The 21196-nt window shown below is 37.9% G+C and overlaps 1 protein-coding gene across 3 annotated transcripts in view; it reads left to right on the top strand.

Moving 5' to 3' along the window:
- Positions 1-21196, top strand: part of CSMD3 (CUB and Sushi multiple domains 3) — a 512136-nt gene that overhangs the window by 134956 nt on the left and 355984 nt on the right. For all 3 annotated transcript variants that reach the window (XM_065752466.1, XM_065752468.1, XM_065752469.1), the window contains exon 5: positions 7190-7397. In XM_065752466.1, coding sequence (XP_065608538.1) covers positions 7190-7397 — 208 coding nt within the window. The remainder of the gene's footprint in view (positions 1-7189; positions 7398-21196) is intronic.

Consider the following 21196-nt stretch of genomic DNA (forward strand, 5'->3'; position numbering starts at 1 on the left):
TGGCCTTCCAGGCTGCAAGTGCACACTGCTGGCTCATGTCCAGCTTCTCATGCACCAGGACCACTAAGTCCTTCTCTGCAGGGCTGGTCTCCAGGAGTTCTTCCCCCAGTCTGTATAAATATCTGGCTTTATCCTGGCCTTGTACTTGGTCTTGTTGAACCTGATTAGGTTCACATGGGCCCATTTCTCCAGCACGTCCAAGTCCCTTTGGATGACTCCAATGCACTGATGGCATCACTCAGGTTGGTGAGGCATTTAGATAGACAATTGCTGTTTATGTATTACATTTTTATTTCAGTGATTGCAATTATGGGTACTTCACTGTCTTTGTTGATTTACACCTCAGTGGTTTGAGAGAGGAAAAGCAGAAAGATGTTGCAAGACAGAAGAACTTGGATTTTCAGATCTCTGTACAGAAATTACAAGATAATCTTTCCTCTCTTTCTTCCTTGTTCATTATCACTGTTTGGCTTGTCATCCAGTGATGTAGATAGACTACTATTAGTCTTCATACTTTCCTTCTTACCATTTATTCTTTTGTTTATTGTGTGCCACAGCTGACATCTAAGCATTGCAAACTTCAATATGATAGAAATATAGAATATATACCACAGAAATTGAAGGCTACAAGAGGGCTGTGTAGAAATGGTTACTATTTTTTCTTTTATTTGTCTGTGTTCTATGTACTCTGAAGTCAGTGTCATAACTGTAGAATTCAGTGCTTAATGGCTTACTTGAAGGTCTATTGTCTTATCTAGTGACTTCATTACCTAAGGCACCAAATATTTAAATTGGAATATATGTTAATTAGCCTTATCCTAAACATTATTTTTTACCTTTGAGAATATGACAGTAAGACTGAAGAAAAATAAAATTCACAAGCAAATTATATTCTATGTGGAGGGAGTTGGGAACACAGATGACAGCAGTTAACAGGCTGGTTCGGTCCAGTTCTGTTATGATTAGGGCAGAGGACCCATGGACCTATGCCCTGGGGAAGGGAAAGAGGGAAAGTGAAAATGGAGAAAGGAGAAGGTCTTTAAATGTCAGAGCAATTATCCTCAGGGTACCCTGCTAGCTGACCTAATAGTCTTGCCTGGGGAACAGACTAAACCCCCATGATTCAGGAGGTAGCAGTAGAGATCTACTTCAACTGGACTGCCACAAGTCCATGGGGCCAGATGAGATTCACCTGAGAGTGCTGAGGGAACTGGCGGAAGTGATAGCCAAGCCGCTTTCCATCACCTATCAACGCTTCTTGTTTACTGGTGAAATCCCAAAAGAATAGAGGCTTACCAATGTGACTCCCATTTACAAGAAAGGTTGTGAGGAGGACCTGGGGAACTATAGGCCTGTTAGCCTGACCTCAGTGCCAGGGAAGGTTATGGAGCAGATTATCTTGAGGGAGATCATGTGACATGTGTGGGACGACCAGGGGATCAGGCCTAGCCAGCACGGGTTCATGAAGGGCATGTCCTGTTTGACCAACCTGATCTCCTTCTATGATCTAGTGAGCCATCTGGTGAATGAGGGAAAGGCTGTTCATAAGTTCATAAGTTCATAAGTTCATAAGGTTGGAAAGGACCTATAAGATCATCTAGTCCAACCATCCTCCTATCACTATCTCTACCCAACTACTAAATTAAGTCCTTTAGCACCTCATCTAAACGCTTCTTGAACAGCGCTAGGGATGGTGCCTCAACCACCTCCCTAGGCAGGCCATTCCAGTGCCTGACCACTCTTTCAGAAAAGAAATGCTTCCTCAGGTCTAATCTAAATCTTCCCTGGCGCAACTTGTGGCCATTCCCTCTCATCCTGTCATTACTTATCAGGGAGAAGAGGCCTATCCCCTCCTCACCACAACCCCCCTTCAGGAAGTGGTAGAGTGCAATAAGGTCACCTCTGAGCCTCCTCTTCTCCAGACTGAACAATCCCAGCTCCCTCAGCCGCTCCTCATAAGACTTGTGCTCCAGGCCCCTCACCAGTTTTGTTGCCCTTCTCTGAACACGCTCCAGGGCCTCAATGTCCTTCTTGTAGTGAGGGGCCCAAAACTGAACACAGTACTCGAGGTGCGGCCGTACCAGAGCTGAGTACAGGGGGATGATCACCTCCCTGCTCCTGCTGGCTACACTATTTCTAATACAGGCCAGGATGCTGTTGGCCTTCTTAGCCACCTGGGCACACTGCCGGCTCATGTTGAGCCGAGCATCAACCAACACCCCCAGGTCCTTTTCCTCACTACATTCTTCAAGCCATTCTGCCCCAAGCCTATAGCATTGCATGGGGTTATTGTGGCCAAAGTGCAGGACCCGGCACTTGGTCTTATTGAACCTCATCCCATTTAGCTCAGCCCAGCTGTTCAGCCTATCCAAATCCCTCTGAAGGGCCTCCCTACCCTCAGGCAGTTTGACACATCCTCCCAGCTTTGTGTCATCTGCAAACTTACTGAGGGTACACTCAATTCCCTCGTCTAGGTCATCAATAAAGATATTAAACAAGATGGGCCCCAAAACTGACCCTTGGGGGACACCACTCGTTACAGGACGCCAGCTGGACTTAACTCCATTAACCACTACCCTCTGGGCACGGCCCTCCAGCCAGTTCTCCACCCAGAGAAGAGTGAACCTGTCCACACCACGGGCTGCCAGTTTCCTTAGGAGAATACTGTGGGAGACCGTGTCAAAGGCCTTGCTGAAGTCCAGGTAGACTACATCAACAGCCTTTCCCTCATCTACCTGTCTGGTCACCCAGTCATAGAAGGAGATGAGGTTGGACAAGCACGACCTGCCCTTTGTGAACCCATGCTGGCTGGGTCTGATCCCCTGGTTGCCATGCACGTGTCGTGTGATTTCCCTCAAGATCATCTGTTCCATAACTTTCCCTGGCACCGAGGTCAGGCTGACAGGCCTGTAGTTCCCCGGGTCTTCCTTACAGCCTTTCTTGTAGATGGGAGTCACATCGGCAAGCCTCCAATCTTGTGGGACCTCTCCAGATAACCAGGAATGCTGATAGATGGCAGAAAGTGGCTCGGCAATCACCTCTGCTAGCTCCCTCAGCACCCTTGGGTGGATCCCATCTGGCCCCATGGACTTGTGGCAGTTCAGATGGAGGAGTAGATCTCTGACCATCTCTGCTTGGATCACAGGGGGTGCATTATGCACCCCGTCCCGGACTTCCAGGTCAGGGCAAGTACCATGTGGACAACTGTCCTGTCTATTAAAGACAGATGTGAAGAAGGCATTGAGAACCTCAGCCTTTTCCTTATCATCTGTGGTTATATTGCCTGCCTTGTTGAGTAAAGGAGGGAAATTTTCCTTAGTTTTTCTCCTGCTGTTAATATATTTGTAAAAGGGTTTCCTGTTCTCCTTTACAGCAGTAGCCAGCCTAATTTCAAGCTGGGCTTTAGCATTTCTAATTTTCTGCCTGCAGATCTTGGCCAGTTCTCTGTAGTCACCCCAAGTAGCCTGACCCATCTTCCAGAGGACATAGACTCTCTTTTTCTCTCGGAGTCTCAACAAAAGATCCCGGTTCAATGTTGATGTAGTTTACCTAGACTTCAGCAAAGCCTTTGACACTGTTTTCCACAGTATTCTCCTGCATAAGCTGGCAGCCCCTGGCTTGGACCGGTACACTCTTGTCTGGATAAGGAGCTGGCTGGAGTGCCAGACCCAGAGAGTGGTGGTGAATGGAGTTAAATCCAGATGGTGACCAGTCACGAGTAGTGTTCCCAGGGGTCAGTGCTGGGGCCTGTCCTCTTCAATATCTTTATCGATGACCTGGATGAGGGCATTGAGTGCACCCTCAGTAAGTTTGTAGATGACACCAAGTTGGCTGGAAGTGTCGATCTGCCTGGTGGTTGCGAGGCCCTACAAAGGGATCTGGACAGGCTGGAAAGCTGGGCTGAAGCCAATGGGATGAGGTTCAACAAGACCAAATGCCAGGTCCTGCATTTTGGCCACAACAACCCCAGGCAACGCTACAGGCTTGGGGCAGAATGGCTGGAAGACTGTGTAGAGGAAATGGACCTTGGGGTATTGATTGATACTTGGCTGAACATGAGCTGACTGTGCCAAGTCCAGGTGACCAAGAAGGCCAATGGCATCCTGGCTTGTACCAGAAACAGTGTTGCCAGCAGGAACAGAGAAGCAATTATCCCCTTGTACTCAGCAATGGTGAGGCTGCACCTAGAGTACTGCGCCCAGTTTTGGGCCCCTCACTGCAGTAAAGACATTGAAACCCTGGAACGTGTTCAAAGAAGGGCAACAAGGCTGGTGAGGGTTCTGGAGTACAGGCCTTATGGAGAGAAGTTGACAGAACTGGGAACATTCAGACTGGAGAAGAGGAGGCTCAGAGGAGACCTTATTGCTCTCTATAACTTCCTGAAGGAAGATGTAGTGAGCTGGGGGTCAACCTCTTTTCTCGTGTAATTAGTGATAGGACTAGAGGGAAAGGCTTCAAGCTGCACCAAGGGAGATTCAGGCTGGACATTAGGAAACACTACTCCTCTGAAAGGGTGGTCAGGCACTGGAATGGACTGCCCAGATTGATGGTGGAGTCACTGACCCTGGGGGTGTTCAAGGAATGTTTGGATGTTGTATTGAGGGACATGGTTTAGTGGGAGCTATTGGTGATAGGTGAACGGTTGGACTGGATGATCTTTTAGGATTTTTCCAACCTAGGTGATTCTATGATTCTATGATTCTATGATTCTATGAGATAGGCCTAAAACCAAAACAACAACAGCGATCTGAGGAGAAAAGCTAATTTACTAAATAAGATATTGGAATGCAAAATAACACAATATAATGCAATATAATTTGAATTGAAGCTAATAAATCAAATAAAATGAGCAAGGGAGAGTGTCCAATAAAACCGAAGGCCTTATGCTGAACACTGAAGGTGAGATGGCTAGCAAGCACCCGCTGCTGGGTTGAGAGGAAAAAGAGTGTCTTGTGACATGCAAATAGTTTTTATCTTTCCATCTAAGTGGAAAAACGTAAAAATACAAAGCTATGCAAAGTCTCCTGGGGTATGCAGTTCGTCTTCTCTTCTGAGACTGGTATACCCAGAACTATCAATGATCCATGGAGCTGGAGCATTAACTCTTTAACTCTCAATGCACTACATGACATTATGATGTGGAATACCACTACCAATACCGAAAATTATAAAACCATGACAACAGCACTAAAATTCTGTGGTTTATTGGGCTAATGCTTGCATTGCTGAGGCTAAGAAGAAAACTGGTGCACTTTCGATTATATGTAGAGCATTTATGTAGTTAGTATGACTTTTATCAATAATGAATTTGCTACATGAATAAGATCAAAATATGTGATGTTTTATCTGGGCCATTTTGATGATGGTGGAAAATTTTACATTTTAGCAAAAATCTCAAAGCTAAGCTAAGAAATATAAGACTTCTAAGCTAAGAAATATAAGACTTGCTCATTGACACAGTTTATAAACACATGCCCTGCATTTAAAGTATTGATATAATATCTCTAATTTTTGATTAACAGTTTTTGTTTCTAGGTTCTCCATAATCAGGTTGTGAAAAGGAAAAATAATGGCTTCTGTAGTATAGCATATTTTCAAAAACACTCCTGTTTGTTAGTATGAAGAAAGCAATTCCAAAATCTCTAGTCTCATTTGGTGGTCTTAATCTTCTCTTTTAGCTTGTTACATAAGCTGAGAAACTATTCCACATAATACTGTTCATCCTTCCAGATTGCATAAGTTTCATTCATTTTTCTACAAAAAATTAATAAATTTTTCAAATCAGTGAATGATAGAACAGTTGAATTGGTATTTACAATTAATGTGCAAATCTTTCATTTAGCATGTATTCTATACTTTGTTTTAATGAAATTTTACTTCTGGGAAGTAATTAGAGATTATTTTCCCAATGCTCTGAAATGTGTAAAACCAAAACTTCATTATTACTTTTCTTCTACTGCTTAATTCCTATCATTGTAAATTACCTGAGAGTGTACTGTAATGAGATTCCTCAATTATGTCGCACTTAATGGATGCTAAAAGCACTGGTAATTAGTAAGATTTACTTTAAGTTGGTCATATGTTCACATAATAACCTAGGAGAACTTCTAAGAGACAAAGCCTGGCATTTTAAACTCCTAAAAATATTCTAATTAACATGTTTGTTACAGTCATTACATATTTTCTTCTTCTTATAGTTGAGTAATCATTTGTGTCAGAATTCTTTAAAGCTATTGTTCTTTGATGATGTAGTTTTGAAAACAAAACAAAACAAAGAAAAACCTTGCAATTGATTTTTCAGTAATATTGGCTATTTATTTCAGGTCGTAGGGCGCGTTATATTCATGTTAGCACTCTAATTAAGCAGAAGCAAATAATTAATTTTCAGATATGCTTCAGACATTTGGATAATAAACTGAATAAGTCAGATAAAAACATGATATCTTCATATAATAACTATTTCTGCATAAGTTATTTATTAATACCACATTCATGATCTGTTTTATTAACTCATCAAAATACTTTTGATATGAAATACTCAAAGGCAGTATTAGAGACATTAGATGTATTATACCTTTAATTAACAGATCAACAGTCATAACATTAGTAATTTTCTCATACCTTACAAAAGAATGAAATCTACTAATCACTATGCATGGATGAAATGAAATGCTTCTGTTATAAACATTTGTGTTATGAAATTTTTGTGTATATGACATTTGGTAAATCACACGTGAGAAGCTTCAGTTTAAAAACTACAACTGATCAGCTATTCAAACGGCTCAAAATTGTCACAAAAATACAATTGTCATAAATTGGTCTTTCAGTGTAATGTGTCTACTGCACATCATCCATCGGACTTTATGTTAAACTCAATTTCCTTTATGACAACATGCTCGGTTAAAGCAAAAGCAGAATAGATTGCATTTATATTTGCTACTGTAAAATTAATGAAAAATTACTAATCAAAGTAATAGAAAGCAGATGGAAAAAATATGTAATGATGCTGCTAAAATAATTTTAGAATTGGTGAAATCTGGAGAAATTGCTTGTTAACATCTTAATTTTGCAGCAGCATTTCAAGTCAAATGTTAAACAATTGTTCATCTAAAAGTTTGCAAACTTTTATTCTCTACAAGAAAAGGGTCATTTTAATGACTTTTCTATTTATATTTATATTTTTTAACAGCTGAGGATGCGTGTGGAGGAACTATGAGAGGATCTAGTGGTATCATCTCAAGCCCGAATTTTCCTAACGAGTATCATAATAATGCAGATTGCACATGGACAATTGTAGCAGAGCCTGGGGATACTATCTCAATCATATTTACAGATTTCCAAATGGAAGAAAAATATGATTATTTGGAAGTAGAAGGTTCAGAACCACCTGCAATATGGTAAGTCACAAACTTCAATTTTGATTTGGTAATAAATAAATAAATAAATATAAGAATGGAGATGTGAAAGGAGTGAAAGCATAATTAGTGATTTTTGCTTTCCTCAATATATCAGGCATTCTTAACGTTAAGAAAACAAAAACCAACAACAAATAAACAAAGAAACAAGCAACCAAAACAAAAGACAGCTGTTACTATTGAATACATTGAAATATAGTATTAATATAGATATTCTAATTGCCACTGTAAAATAATTCCAAAATATATTCAAAGAATGAAACATCAAGATGAAATTAACTGTAGACACATTCACACCAATTCCTGTGCGTCTAACCACTCAGTTGTTGAAACCTCCAGGGAATTTATTTATTTCAGAAGGTGAATGATGTTAAATCTTTTCAGCACAGAGCTTGGGAAAATGTCATTGATCACAAATGTTAGTCCCAGTCCTCACAAGAAGAGTGGAAACAGAACTGTTTGTAGTCTCACAATATAGTGTGGTGAGGATAGTGCCATTACAATAATCTAGAAATATTCATGTGAATTTGTGAAATATAAGACCCTGGATAGCTGTAGCATCTTTTATTTCTCTGTTTATTTGTTGGTTTTGTTCATTTGATCGTTTTTGCTTTGTGTTAATTCCAGATATGCTACCTTCAGAGAGGTTTTCTTTTTGACTTTGCAATGGTAGTAGTGTTTTTTCTGGGCAGACTGTTGCAATTATTGATTTCATTGTAACTGCACTGTATAAAACAAGTTGATGAAATAAATCATTTAAAATTTCTTTCAAGGTCAGGTTTTGTTCACTGAAAAAAAAAAAAAAAAAAAAAAACAAATTATAACAATAAATGATATATTCTGTTATTTTCTGGCCTGGTAGTTCTAAAGCACCAGCATCATACTGTTCCAAAGACATGTGAATAAGAAAAACTCCACCAGATCACAAAGAGAACATATACAAAACCATAAATCTTAAATTGTTAACTGGATAACAAAGTATTAGAGGGCAATGCATAACAGATAGATGCATTTGGATAGCAGACAATTGGCTTGTCCTGTTAAAGTGAGTAGAGCTTTGTTTTCTTATTTAAAATAAGAAACAAACAAACAAACAAACACACAAAAGAAATCAAAATATAAACCCCAAAAACCTAAATTATTTTAAATTTTGTAATAAGAAAATATTTCAAATTAAGCAATTTCATTGTTTTGAAAATGTATGAATTTCTACAAATGAAGCTAATAAATTATATTCCTTATTATCTCAGTATACTGTAGAAGTCTGTACACTGAATGTCAACTCTACTGAATTGTCTTTCATAATTTGAGTTAATTCATATTGCCTCCTACGTAGCTAATTACCTGTATTAGATTTCTGAATTGCCACTGATTTTTCAAAATGTTAAACTGAAACCTTTTCAACCAGCTGTCAACTAAAACATTTTTAAATAATTAATTACAATCATTATTAGTGAAGTAATATATAGACAATGTGAACCACCTGATTAGCTAAATGTGGATTTGTTATTTCTTGAATAAGTTTTGTATACAGTCATGAATTTCCAACAAAGATTTACTTTTTTTTCTGTAAAAGGCTTTGACTATATTGAAACGATATAGTAAGATTACTTATACACAGGAGTTCTCATTATCTGTTTACAAAACAAAATATTGAAATACTAATTTAAGAATAGGTTATGTAGAGGAGCAGATTGAGAGCATAGTATTTTGTGTGTGTGTGTATCATTTCTATTCCCCAAATTAGACTTATATTTGGTTATGCAAAAATATACTCCCCATATACTGGGAAATATAGATTTGGAGACTGTAGTCAACAGCAATTTCTACATTTCACACTTCACTTTCTACATTCACACTGTCCATCTTTTACATCCCCTTTAAATATACCTTGAAGTTTAGTTCAACATATTTTCAAAAACATTTCTGTTTCTTGATTCTGTTTCTTCACTGTTTCAAAAACATTTCTTGTTTCTTTCTTATGAAGAAAGCAATTCTAAAGTCTCTAGTCTCATCTGGTGCTCTTAATCTTTTTTAGCTTGTTACATAAGCTGATAAACTATTCCACATACTACTGTTCGTCCTTCCAGATTGCATAAATTTCATTCATTTACCAACAAAAATTTAAGAAATTTTTCCAATCAGCAAATGATAGAACAGTTGAATCAGTATTTAAAATCAGTGTGCAGATCTTTCATTTAGCATATATTTTATACTTCCTTTCTCACTGACACCATCCCGATGCTGAGCCATTGACCACCACTCTCTGGACATGATCCTGCAGCCATTTATTAGCCTGCAGTTATTCATCCATTTAAGAGTCCACACATCTAACACATAACTTTTCATTATGGAGAGAAGGATGCTGTAGTCTACCATGTCAGAGGCCATACTGAAGTCAAGACAGATGACATCAGGAAATCTTTGCTTGTCCAATAATGCAATTACACCACCTTAGAAAGCCACCAGTTTGATCAGGCAAGATTTGCCAATGGTTAAGTCATGCTGGTTCTCTCGTATCACCTCCCTGTCTTCCTTGTGTCTTAGCAGAGATTCCAGGAGGATCTGTTCCATTATCTTTCCATCTCTTAAATTTGTAACTGTTTTTGATTATCAGCTTAGTTCAGCTCAGTTTAGCTGTTGTGTGTGTTTGGATAGTTTGGATATTACAAGAAGATTCTGCAAAGATATTAGACTTAATTGAACTTGAAATTATGATTAGCTTTGAATTATCCAATAATTCTTCTCTTTTTTTTTTTTTTTGTGTGGTTCTGATAAGAAGGGAAGGCTATTTCCAATAAAAAGTAATGTTTGTCATAAAATATGAACTTAGAGTTCTCATCCCAAGAACTATTGCAGTAATCTGAATAAGGATTTGTCAATGGTTAGAGGGCTGGTTCGGCCTGGTTCCATGACAAATGCAGTGCGGGACCCATAGGCTCACACAGTAGGAAAGGGGAAGGTAGAAAAGGGAAAGGGTAGGGAGATGGGCTTAAAAAGAAAACAGTGGCAATGATTAGAGGAGGAAAACTAATTTACTAAATAAGACATCATAATGCAAACTAACATAATATAATACAATATAATTGGAATTGAAGCTAATAAATCTAATAAATAACTAAAGGCCTTAGGCTAAAGCTGAAGATGAGATGGCTAGGAAGTTACCACTGCTGAGGTGAACAGCAAAAAGAGGAAGTCTCAGGACTCGTAGGCGTTTCTATCTTTCCCTCTGTGTGGAAAACGGGAACGCAAAGTCCTCTGGGGTATGTGGTTCTTCTGAGAGCCAGGTATCCAGAAATTCATCAGTCCATGGAACTGGAGCATTAACTCTTTAACTCCTAGTGCCTCACATGATGTTATGATGTGGAATACTGGTAATAAAAAAACCATAAAACCATGATAGGATCACAATTTCTTTTTTTTTCCAGAGAGGATATAATTATTTAACAATTTAATTATTTTTTAACATGAGGATGAACATTACTGCAGAGGTGCTTGAGAGCATAGTAGCAACTCAAATGTCTGCTTTGACAAAAACAAACAAACAAAAAAAAAGGTATACTTTGTCATCTTTGCTCTATCTGGGTAAGGTTTTGCTTATGATGATATCTTTGCATACTGCTTTAGCATTTGATCCACCACTGGAATGCTCATACAAAATAATAGGACTTATAATTTCTCAGTTTGAAAAAAGATGCAATTGCTCTTTCTAAAGCAAAATAGCACAGTTTTATAATATCAACACTGTATTTTTCAGAACTTCAGAATGTTTCTTGTTTAATTTTCCTGAAATAAGTGGGAGACAAGTTCTCACAGTAAGCTGAAGTACTGAATCGTCCAAAGCAGTGCTCTGTATCTGGTTTTTAGCTGAAGTATTGTATTTCATGTAGAAATATAGATACAGTCAATGAAAAATGGAACATACCAAATGAAAATGTGAGTACAAGGCAATTTATTTCTGTTCTGAAATATATTTAGATATTTCATTGATTGATATTGCATATTTTGTATATCATATTTATTCACTTAAAATGAGTTACTAAAGAACAACAGCTAAAAAGAACTACAACAAAATTGCAGCATGATGTTTTGGCTTCCTTTTTCCAAAATAAACATTATCTTTTGAAATAATTTTTAATATTGTTCTGTAGAGAATGAAATTCTGTTTTCCTGAACTCTGTCCCTTAGTTCTGATAAGAAAAACACCATCCACCTCAAAGCTGAACACTACCTTCTGAATTATATGAATGAGAACTAATATGAATGAGAACTAATAAGAACACAAAAAATATAGTCTTTGTGTTCCCAAATTGGGCCTTATAACAAGTAAGTAGTTTTATTTCTTGTAAACTGGGTTTTCTCTTTGACCTGAGAACATTTCTGATGAACTTTATAGTGGATATGGAGTGTTTCCAGAAAAATTTTCAATATTTTACAGTTATTTTTATAAAAATTTTACATAGCACATCTAAGAAGAATTAGCGCAGTTAATCCGTTACAAATTTATGTCAACCATTATTTTCCTTTTAAGACTAGAAACTGTTTTTCATTAAAAAAGAAATACAAACACACATACAAACATTCACATATGTGGGTTGCTTTGAAAGTAATACCTACTGATTTATTATGTTGGCCAACAACGTCAGATGTAGATGTTGGTGATATGGCAGTAGAGGTAAAAATTATGTTGCATCTTGTTGACATGGCAGCAGAGGCATGAGAGTTCATATGAAGAAAAGATGTGGAATCGAATTCCTACCTGCAGAAAAAATTGCACTGAATTGCATTCATCAACATTTTCTGAATATGGAGATGAAACAGTGGATGTTAGCAGAGGGATGTGGTGGGTGATGAGTTTCAGCAACTGTGGCAGCAACATGAAGGAAAAAACATGTTTTGGATGGCCATGCACAGCTTGAAATGTCTCAATCAGTTCATCAACACGATTTGGTGGATTACAACCAGAAACTGTGTACAGAGCTGAATTACAGCTTCAGTATGTTGGAAACTATGATGACACTATTGAATATATGACCCACTTTGCTACAGAAAGAACAGCATCTTCAAGTTTGTCAGGACTTACTGAACTGATAAAAGGATGAAGGTGACAGTTTCCTGGATCACATTGGTGACAAGACATGCTGTCATTACAAGAAGCTAGAGTGAAAATGGCAGTCCATGGAGTGGTAACATGAATTCTCCATCAAAGAAAAGATCAAGACACAGTCATCAGAAGGGTAAAGTGATGTGCACTGTTTTGTTAGATAGGAAAGGGGTGATTCATTTATGTTTTCTAATATGTGGACAAACCATCAGTCACATTGTGATTTTGACTAAACTGAATGCTTGCACTTTCAGAGTCATTCTAGAGATGAGGCAACCTTTCTTTTGCAACACAATAATACCAGGCCCCACATCAGTTTGAAGACTGTGGAGTACATTAGCAGTCTTGGCTGCGCAGTTCTGCCACACGTACTGTGTAGTTTAAACTTGGCACCTTCTATTTGTTTGGCTGATGAATGATGGAAAGTTGGGGCAATATTTTCCTAGCAACATCATAGCAGCTGTGAAACAGTAGGTCACCTCCATAAGTGCAGTTTTTTATGAGTGTGGCATACATTTTTTTCATAACTGGTGGCAATGCATAGCTAAAAGTGGTGAGTATGTTGAAATCTAGTGTTTTGTAATGGATATTTTGCTCTATCAAATAGTATTGTGTTTTTAAATCTGTTGTAGTTTCTACGGAAATAATTAGGAAGTATAATTACAGATACTTCATATATGTGTTTGTTACCCTTACCTCTACAAAAATTGTGTCATCTCTATCTTTGCATTCAGCTCCATATACAGGTTATCTTCCTTGTTATAATTTTAGTCTCGTTTTAATGAATTATTGATGCTATCTTAGGTATGATTACAGTTTACTCACTAGTTATTATGGAAAGCTTATGAATTTATGTTTAATACTCAGAGGAAGGAGTTGTGAAAATAGTAATTATGAATAATATGATCCTAACAGGAATGTTAAAAAACTCTGATGATAGAATGTAATCTGATAAGACTGAGTTCAAATTTAGAAAACAGCAATAAAACGTGCTGTTTAACACAGTAAAAATACCTTCATTGATATGTTGTACTCGTAGCTAAAAATCTTTAAAAAAATGTTTCTATTATAATGGCTAACAAACAGCAGACATAAAAATCCACTGGGAAGTGACTTGCAGAAGTTTTCTCTGTTGACTGAAAACATAAAAATATTTAATATTATAAAACATAACTGCAATTATTATGTTGTGCTTTCCAAGATAAAAGTAAGTTTATAAATCATTGAAGCTGCATGGTTTCGTAGTAATTTGATGTTTGATAGAAGTAAGGGCAATGAAGATTAGGACCAAGAGAAAGCCTGTGAATGATGGCAGAAAAATATAAATGTACCTGCAAAGTGCAGCCAAGTTTTGGAGTGCCTGATTCATCCTTACCCTCTGAAACAGATAACAGAAGCCCTGGGTTGAGATGATGCTTGACTGTTGAACAGAACAAAAAACAAAAAGAGAGAAAAAGGAAGAATAGTAATGATAAAAGTATTGTCTGGTTTATTTCTGATAATCAATGTGTTGTTCATTGTAATCTTCATCTTCTTTCTTAGAAGGATTGAGAACAGAAATGAAGACTTTTTGCTTGGAAAAAAGTGCTTACCACAGTAGACAGATATACTATGACCTCCAGTGTTTATCTCCCTGTTTTGATTTTATGTGTAATGGTTCCAAATTTTACCTGTGTCATATCTGTGAGGTCCAAGAAGCACAGGGCATTCTGCAACTTGTAAAATCACAACATGCACTTGGGTCAGGCAGGAAGTCAGAGCAGGTGACAGTCAGGTTGGCTCATTGCACTGCAAACCAATAGTTTACAGTGGAGTAAATTGATACTGCTTTATAAAACAAATTCACACACTTATTTGCTTCTTATCCCCCTACCTGTTGGCTTAGGCCTTTACATAGCCATAAACTAATTGCATCAGGAAGTGGTAAAGGTGGAAACCAACTTTTTGTTTTGTTTTGTTTCTCTGTTAATTAGTAGGTCACACAAGAGTTGAGAAGAATATTGAGACACTATGGGTGTGGAAAACTGGCTCTTGAATTAATAGAATCACTTTAGCATCAAAACAAAACCTGAACTGCTTTGGTCTCAGGAACTGTAGACTGACTTAAATCATACATACATGGATTCAGATTTTAAACATTGCTTCCTGAGTCTTCACAGTTTCTTTCCTTTATATTTTTCTATTGCATCCTTAGTTTATTGTATTCTTGTGATGGTATTCAGTATTTGATTCTAATTAATGCAAACAATGTTAGGAAGACAGTATTTTATTCATTTTGCAACAGTATATGCTGGTAGTTAAATACATTTTTCTAGAGGTGAGTAACTTGAATTACTCTTCATTTCTTACCTTTTCTGTGTTCATATAGCAAAAGTGAACATTGGTAATCCTGTCTAAATCTCCCCTCTTTTAGTCTGAAACCATTTACCCCTTGTCCTACCATGACAGCCTTTGATAAAGAGTCTGTCCCCTTTTTTCTTATAGACTCTCTTTAGATATTGAAAGACTGCTATCAGGTCTCTCCAGAGCCTTCTCTTCTCCGGGCTGAGCAGTCCCAGCTATTTCAGCCTGTCTTCATAGTTCTGGCCCTTCCAACCCCTACAATTATGTGATTCTGTGACCATTGGATCATTTTTGTGGCCATCCTCTGGATGCACTCCAATAGGTCTGTATGTCTCCTAAACTGAAGACTCTAAATCTGGACACTGTTCTACAGGTGAAGTTTTACCAGTACATACTAGAGGAGCAGGATCACCTCCCTCAAACTGCTGGCCATACTTCTTTTGATGCAGCCCAAGCTATGGTTGGCTTTCTGGACCATGAGGACACATTGCTGGCTCATATTCACCTTGTCATCCCCTAGTACCCCCAAGTTTTTTTTCCGCAGGGCTGCCTTCCACCCTTACATCCCCCAGCTTGCACAGATAGTGGGAGTTGCAATACCCAGGTGCAAGAATTTGCAGTAGGATTTATTGAATCTCATGAGGTACAATTGGGCCCACTGTTTAAGCATGCCTATATCTCTCCAAATAGCATCCTGTTCCTAGAGTGTGTCATCCATATCACATAGACTTGCTGAGGGTCTACTCAGTCCCACTGTCTGTGTCACTGATGGGGAGTGTTAAAGAGCATTGACCCTTGACACCACTTTTCACTGTCTCTATCCAGACATTGAGCCTTTGACCACCTGGGTATGATATCACAAGTTCCTCATCCATTGAACAGTCCACCAATCAAATCCACATCTTTTCAATATGTAGAGAAGGTTGTTGTGGATCCTGACAAATGCCTCACTAAAGTCCTGCTAGGTCTACTAATGCAGTTATGCCTTCATAAACAGTGACAAGGTTGGTCAGGCAGGACCCACCCTTGGTGAAGACATGCTGTTTATCCCATATCACCTCTCCCCCTTCCATATACCTTATCATAGCTTCCAGGAGGATCTTCTCCATGATCTTCCCTGGCACAAGGTTGGCTGAAAGGTTGTGAGGCTGAAAGGTTGTGAGTTCCCTGGGTTGTTTTTTCTACACATTCTAAAAAATGGGTGCCTTATTTTCAGTGAGCAGGGACTTCACCTGTAGTCAAATATCAAGTATCATCAGGACTGGATTATGGAGAGAGTGGATTATTATTATGATATATTATTAGTATGTATGAAATTTTTCTCATGTGAAGTCAATGAACTATCCAACAGTATTCACATGAGCATGATTTAAGTCAGTCTACAGTTCCTGAGACCAAAGCAGTTCAGGTTTTGTTTTGATGCTAAAGTGATTCTATTAATACTTCATAGGTTGAGGTGTCTCAGTACACTATACTCAACAGAGATGGGATTGAATCAATTTCCTAAAGTCCTAACAATAATCAGAGTCAAAGGAAAATAATTCTCAAGAATTCTTATTTAGTAGGAGAATACTGTTTTTTCTTCCATTTCTCTTGTGCAAGGATTTGCTGACTGTTGTGTCTGTTCTTCTGTGGCCCACTTTAACTTTCCTTGGGTGAAGCAGCCCTGAGTGCTTCAAGTATTGCTATTTGTAACTCATACTTTGTAGAAACCAGATAAATGATCTAGGGCATTTTATTAATTAGTTCTTAAAAAGCAGGATCCGTAATAAAAACAAACACAAAATTATTTGGAGTCCTTGAATCAACAGCTTCTGGAGGAAAAAAAAAAAAAAAGAAAAAATTACTTGATAATTTAAAAAAGGAACACTTTCAATGTGCTTACTCAAGCAGAATACTGCACTTGTTTCTTTATGGTCATTTACTATTGTCTCAGAATGGCAGTTGCTGGCGTAGCAGGAGAGACTGATAGCTGCTGTCTTGACTTGAAATATTAGTGGCTGAACTGGCAGATCCTGTAAGTACTGTTGAAACAAGTGATATTTTGTGATTCATGAGTTGCATAGTAGGTGAAGGGGTAGTATACATAAGACAAAGTGTAACATAAAACTTAAAGCAAGGCAAAAAACTAAAAAAAAAAAAGAGAGAAAGGTAACTTTCAAGTTTCAAGTTTTTTTCATCTGTCATTCTTATAAACATCACAGGACCCTCAGGTGTGTTCTGAGCCTCTACCATGATCTTTGTGCACATAATTCAGCAAAGTAAGCAACATGTCCTGGGAGAAAAGTGATTCATGCAAAGATAATCCCAAGTCACTCTTCGTTTTAGATTCTAGACAAAAATCATTAGTGTTTTCTGTATCAAGTAAACTGTTTATGCTCATAATTAGAGCTTTTAAGCCTCAAAAGTCAATGGTCAAAAGTATAGTCATTCAAATAAATGAATGAAATCCTGTACCTCCATAAATAAATCCTGAAAACAAGGTAAAGCATTGCTTATAGGAGGCCTATAGACTACTCAGATCTTCAGGTGCTCCTTCATTTATTTATTTATTATTTATTCATTTATTATTATCCCATCTGTTTTACATGTGAAGATCATTTTAGGAATGGGTGCAAAATCACTGGTGAAATTAACCAGTAACTAAAGCAAACCACAAATATCAGAGCAATTTTTAGAGGGGATCTGATCCACATCCACAAATATCTGAGGTGTGGGAGGCAAAGGGATAAGCCTGGACACTCCTCTGAACTGTGTGGTGATAGGGCAAGGGGAAATGGTCATAAACTGATGCATAGGAAGTTCTGCACAAATGTGCATGAGAACTTATTCACAGTGAGGGTGGCAGAGCACTGGAACAGGTTGCCTAGGGAGGCTGTGGAGTCTCCTTCTCTGGAGACATTCAAGACCCACCTGGATGCCTACCTGCACAACCTGGTCTAGGGTAGGCCTGCTTTGGCAGGGGTGTTGGGCTCAATGATCTCTAGACGTCCCTTCCAACCCCTACAATTCTGTGATTCTGTGATTCTATGATCTCTATAAATGTTCAGCAAGCATAGATGGATGTCAGCAGCTGCAATTTGTTCTGCATGGAGGAATTTAATTTAACACCTTTGCTTCATATGCTCTTCCTTGTCAGATGCCATTTTGTCGGAATGTTACTCTGCTGCCATCTGTCTCATGACACAGAAATTGAAAGGAAAATTGGCAGGAAGGTTCAACCTCTACTGCCATACCAGCAACATCCATCTCTGATGTTGTGGCTCAACATAATAAAACAGGAGACGTTACTTTTGAAGCAGACCTCATATATATTATCTTTTCTTCATTACATTGATTGCATAAGCCAACTTCCAATCTTCTTTCTTGGCTAAGTAAACTTTATATATGTTTCTGTATAAGACAGTTGCTAGAGCCTTTACAACTCCTGTTCAGCCTTTTCTGTGCTCTGACTCTAGAAGTTGGACTAGTATACTTGAATCAGCAGAAAAGCTACCTACTCCCTAGTACGTATTCTCTCATCCTTGAAGCACATAACATAGGTTCTGACATCTTTCATCTGGATATATTGCACTGCTGCACGGTTGTTTTTCCCCATTATATTTTATGTCAGAGGATAAACTTTTGCCATCAGCCCTGATGCTGAGCAAGAACCTGGTGTCCAGCTTGTCCTAAGTGCAGGGAAAGGTGACAGACTTGCAGTAGGGATTTTTTCTTTTTTGGTAGTTTACATTATGGCTTTCAAATAACAAACACTTGGAATGAAGATACTAGTTTTTTAACACAATTTTCCAATTCTGAATAATGTAGAATATTTTGATATTCAATCCTAAAATGCAAATTTATTTCTTATACTGTCATTGTTTTTTTGGTTTTTTTTTTTTTGTTGTTGTTGTTTTTGGTTTTTTCCCAGAGAATTATAACAAAGAGGAAATTCCTGAATAAGATGTAATTAAGGAAACATTATGCTACTGAGAAAACTGTGCGAGTAAAGGCAGTTTGGTTTATTTGGGGAAAAAAATGAGATATGATTATAACAGAAGCAAAATTTAATATTTCTTAAAGTATGATTTTTGTTGTTTTGAATTATAAATGAATATGCTAGCAATATCCAAAAACCTATTACAGGATTTAAGCTGGCTAGCTAGATGTTCTGTTTCTACTTAAAATTCTGCTTAACATTGAACTATACCTTTGTTAAATGTTCTGGAACTACACCTTTGTTAAATGTTCTGAAAATGATTTTTGCTACCATAGTCTATGCTTTAGGCTTTTATAGCCATACACTGGAATGCTGCAATTCAATTTTATTCTGGTGACTTTGTGTACAGAGTCCCCAATGCTGTGAAGTATAGCACTACATTCGGTATCTTTTGCTAACCTCTTCAACAAAGATTCAGTACACGTAAGTGAAGTTTGAAGAACTAAATTTGTGATTTGAACATTGTGTTTTTGTTATTAAAAAGTAATTCAAATTAAAATAGTATGACTATTTATCTTACCTTATTTATTGCAGCAGGAAAAGTTAAAAATGAAACTTTTCATTGGCTTCATGGTGGTTTCAGTTGCCTAGTTCAATTTCCACAGTAGGCTACATGATACTTAGCAACTTATCCAGTACTTCTGGTCTCTAATTTTACCCTAGGTGCATGCTGAAACATGGCACACAAATTTAAAATTTAGTGTCTCATAATTCAAGGCAGGAGTGGTGTTCAGATTGAAAACCAGTTGATTTTTACATCTGGGTAGTTCAAGAGAATATGTGTTTTCGATTAAAGGAGATCTGGAAACAAACACTCAGCTGACATCTGAGACTAACTCTAAAAAGAATCACTTAGAAGTAGGATGCCATTGATGTGTCTCAGTGAGGGAAATAATATGGCAAACAGCTACAAGTCTAAAATATTTTCAAATGAGACCAGGAATGTATGTGGTGTTGTAACACATAAAAAATATATTGTCACAATTTCTATCACAGAAATGTGGTTGGATAAATTACATGATTAGAAAAGTATTGACTCAGGAAACAGAGGTAGTTAAATGTACTGTGTATATACACACAAATATCTGGACTACGTATCTATTTATTTATATAAAGTCAATTAAGAATTTCTTAATTTCTCTCAATTTCTTACTATATATTTGTAAATATATATATATAGCATTTATTAAATAAATATATCAAAAACTAGTGCTACCACAACTTTTTTTAACAGAATATTAAATTAGAAGAGCAAGACATTACTTCCTTCTTCCTTTCCTTCCTTTTCCTTCCTTTTTCTTCCTTTTTCTTCCTTCCTTCCTTCCTTCCTTCCTTCCTTCCTTCCTTCCTTCCTTCCTTCCTTCCTTCCTTCCTTCCTTCCTTCCTTCCTTCCTTCCTTCCTTCCTTCCTTCCTTCCTTCCTTCCTTCCTTCCTTCCTTCCTTCCTTCCTTCCTTCCTTCCTTCCTTCCTTCCTTCCTTCCTTCCTTCCTTCCTTCCTTCCTTCCTTCCTTCCTTCCTTCCTTCCTTCCTTCCTTCCTTCCTCCCTTCCTTCCTTCCTTCCTTCCTTCCTTCCTTCCTTCCTTCCTTCCTTCCGAATTCCTTCCTTCCGAATTCCTTCCTTCCTTCCTTCCTTCCTTCCTTCCTTCCTTCCTTCCTTCCTTCCTTCCTTCCTTCCTTCCTTCCTTCCTTCCTTCCTTCCTTCCTTCCTTCCTTCCTTCCTTCCTTCCTTCCTTCCTTCCTTCCTTCCTTCCTTCCTTCCTTCCTTCCTTCCTTCCTTCCTTCCTTCCTTCCGAATTCCTTCCTTCCTTCCTTCCTTCCTTCCTTCCTTCCTTCCTTCCTTCCTTCCTTCCTTCCTTCCTTCCTTCCTTCCTTCCTTCCTTCCTTCCTTCCTTCCTTCCTTCCTTCCTTCCTTCCTTCCTTCCTTCCTTCCTTCCTTCCTTCCTTCCTTCCTTCCTTCCTTCCTTCCTTCCTTCCTTCCTTCCGAATTCCTTCCTTCCTTCCGAATTCCTTCCTTCCTTCCGAATTCCTTCCTTCCTTCCGAATTCCTTCCTTCCTTCCTTCCGAATTCCTTCCTTCCAAATTCCTTCCTTCCGAATTCCTTCCTTCCTTCCTTCCGAATTCCTTCCTTCCTTCCTTCCGAATTCCTTCCTTCCTTCCTTCCTTCCTTCCAAATTCCTTCCTTCCTTCCAAATTCCTTCCTTCTGAATTCCTTCCTTCCAAATTCCTTCTTCCATTCATCCATCCATCCATCCATCTGGAATTCAATTGAAAGAGAACAAAGGGCCAACAAAGAATCAAGAATTGTCTAAATTATTAGGCCAGTACAGTAATTAATTAAGGTTTATTTATGAG

This window comes from Cyrtonyx montezumae, unplaced genomic scaffold (genome assembly GCF_038088225.1).
Source record: "Cyrtonyx montezumae isolate F1298 unplaced genomic scaffold, pur_monq_1.0 scaffold_8, whole genome shotgun sequence".
NCBI classification, from domain to species: domain Eukaryota; kingdom Metazoa; phylum Chordata; class Aves; order Galliformes; family Odontophoridae; genus Cyrtonyx; species Cyrtonyx montezumae.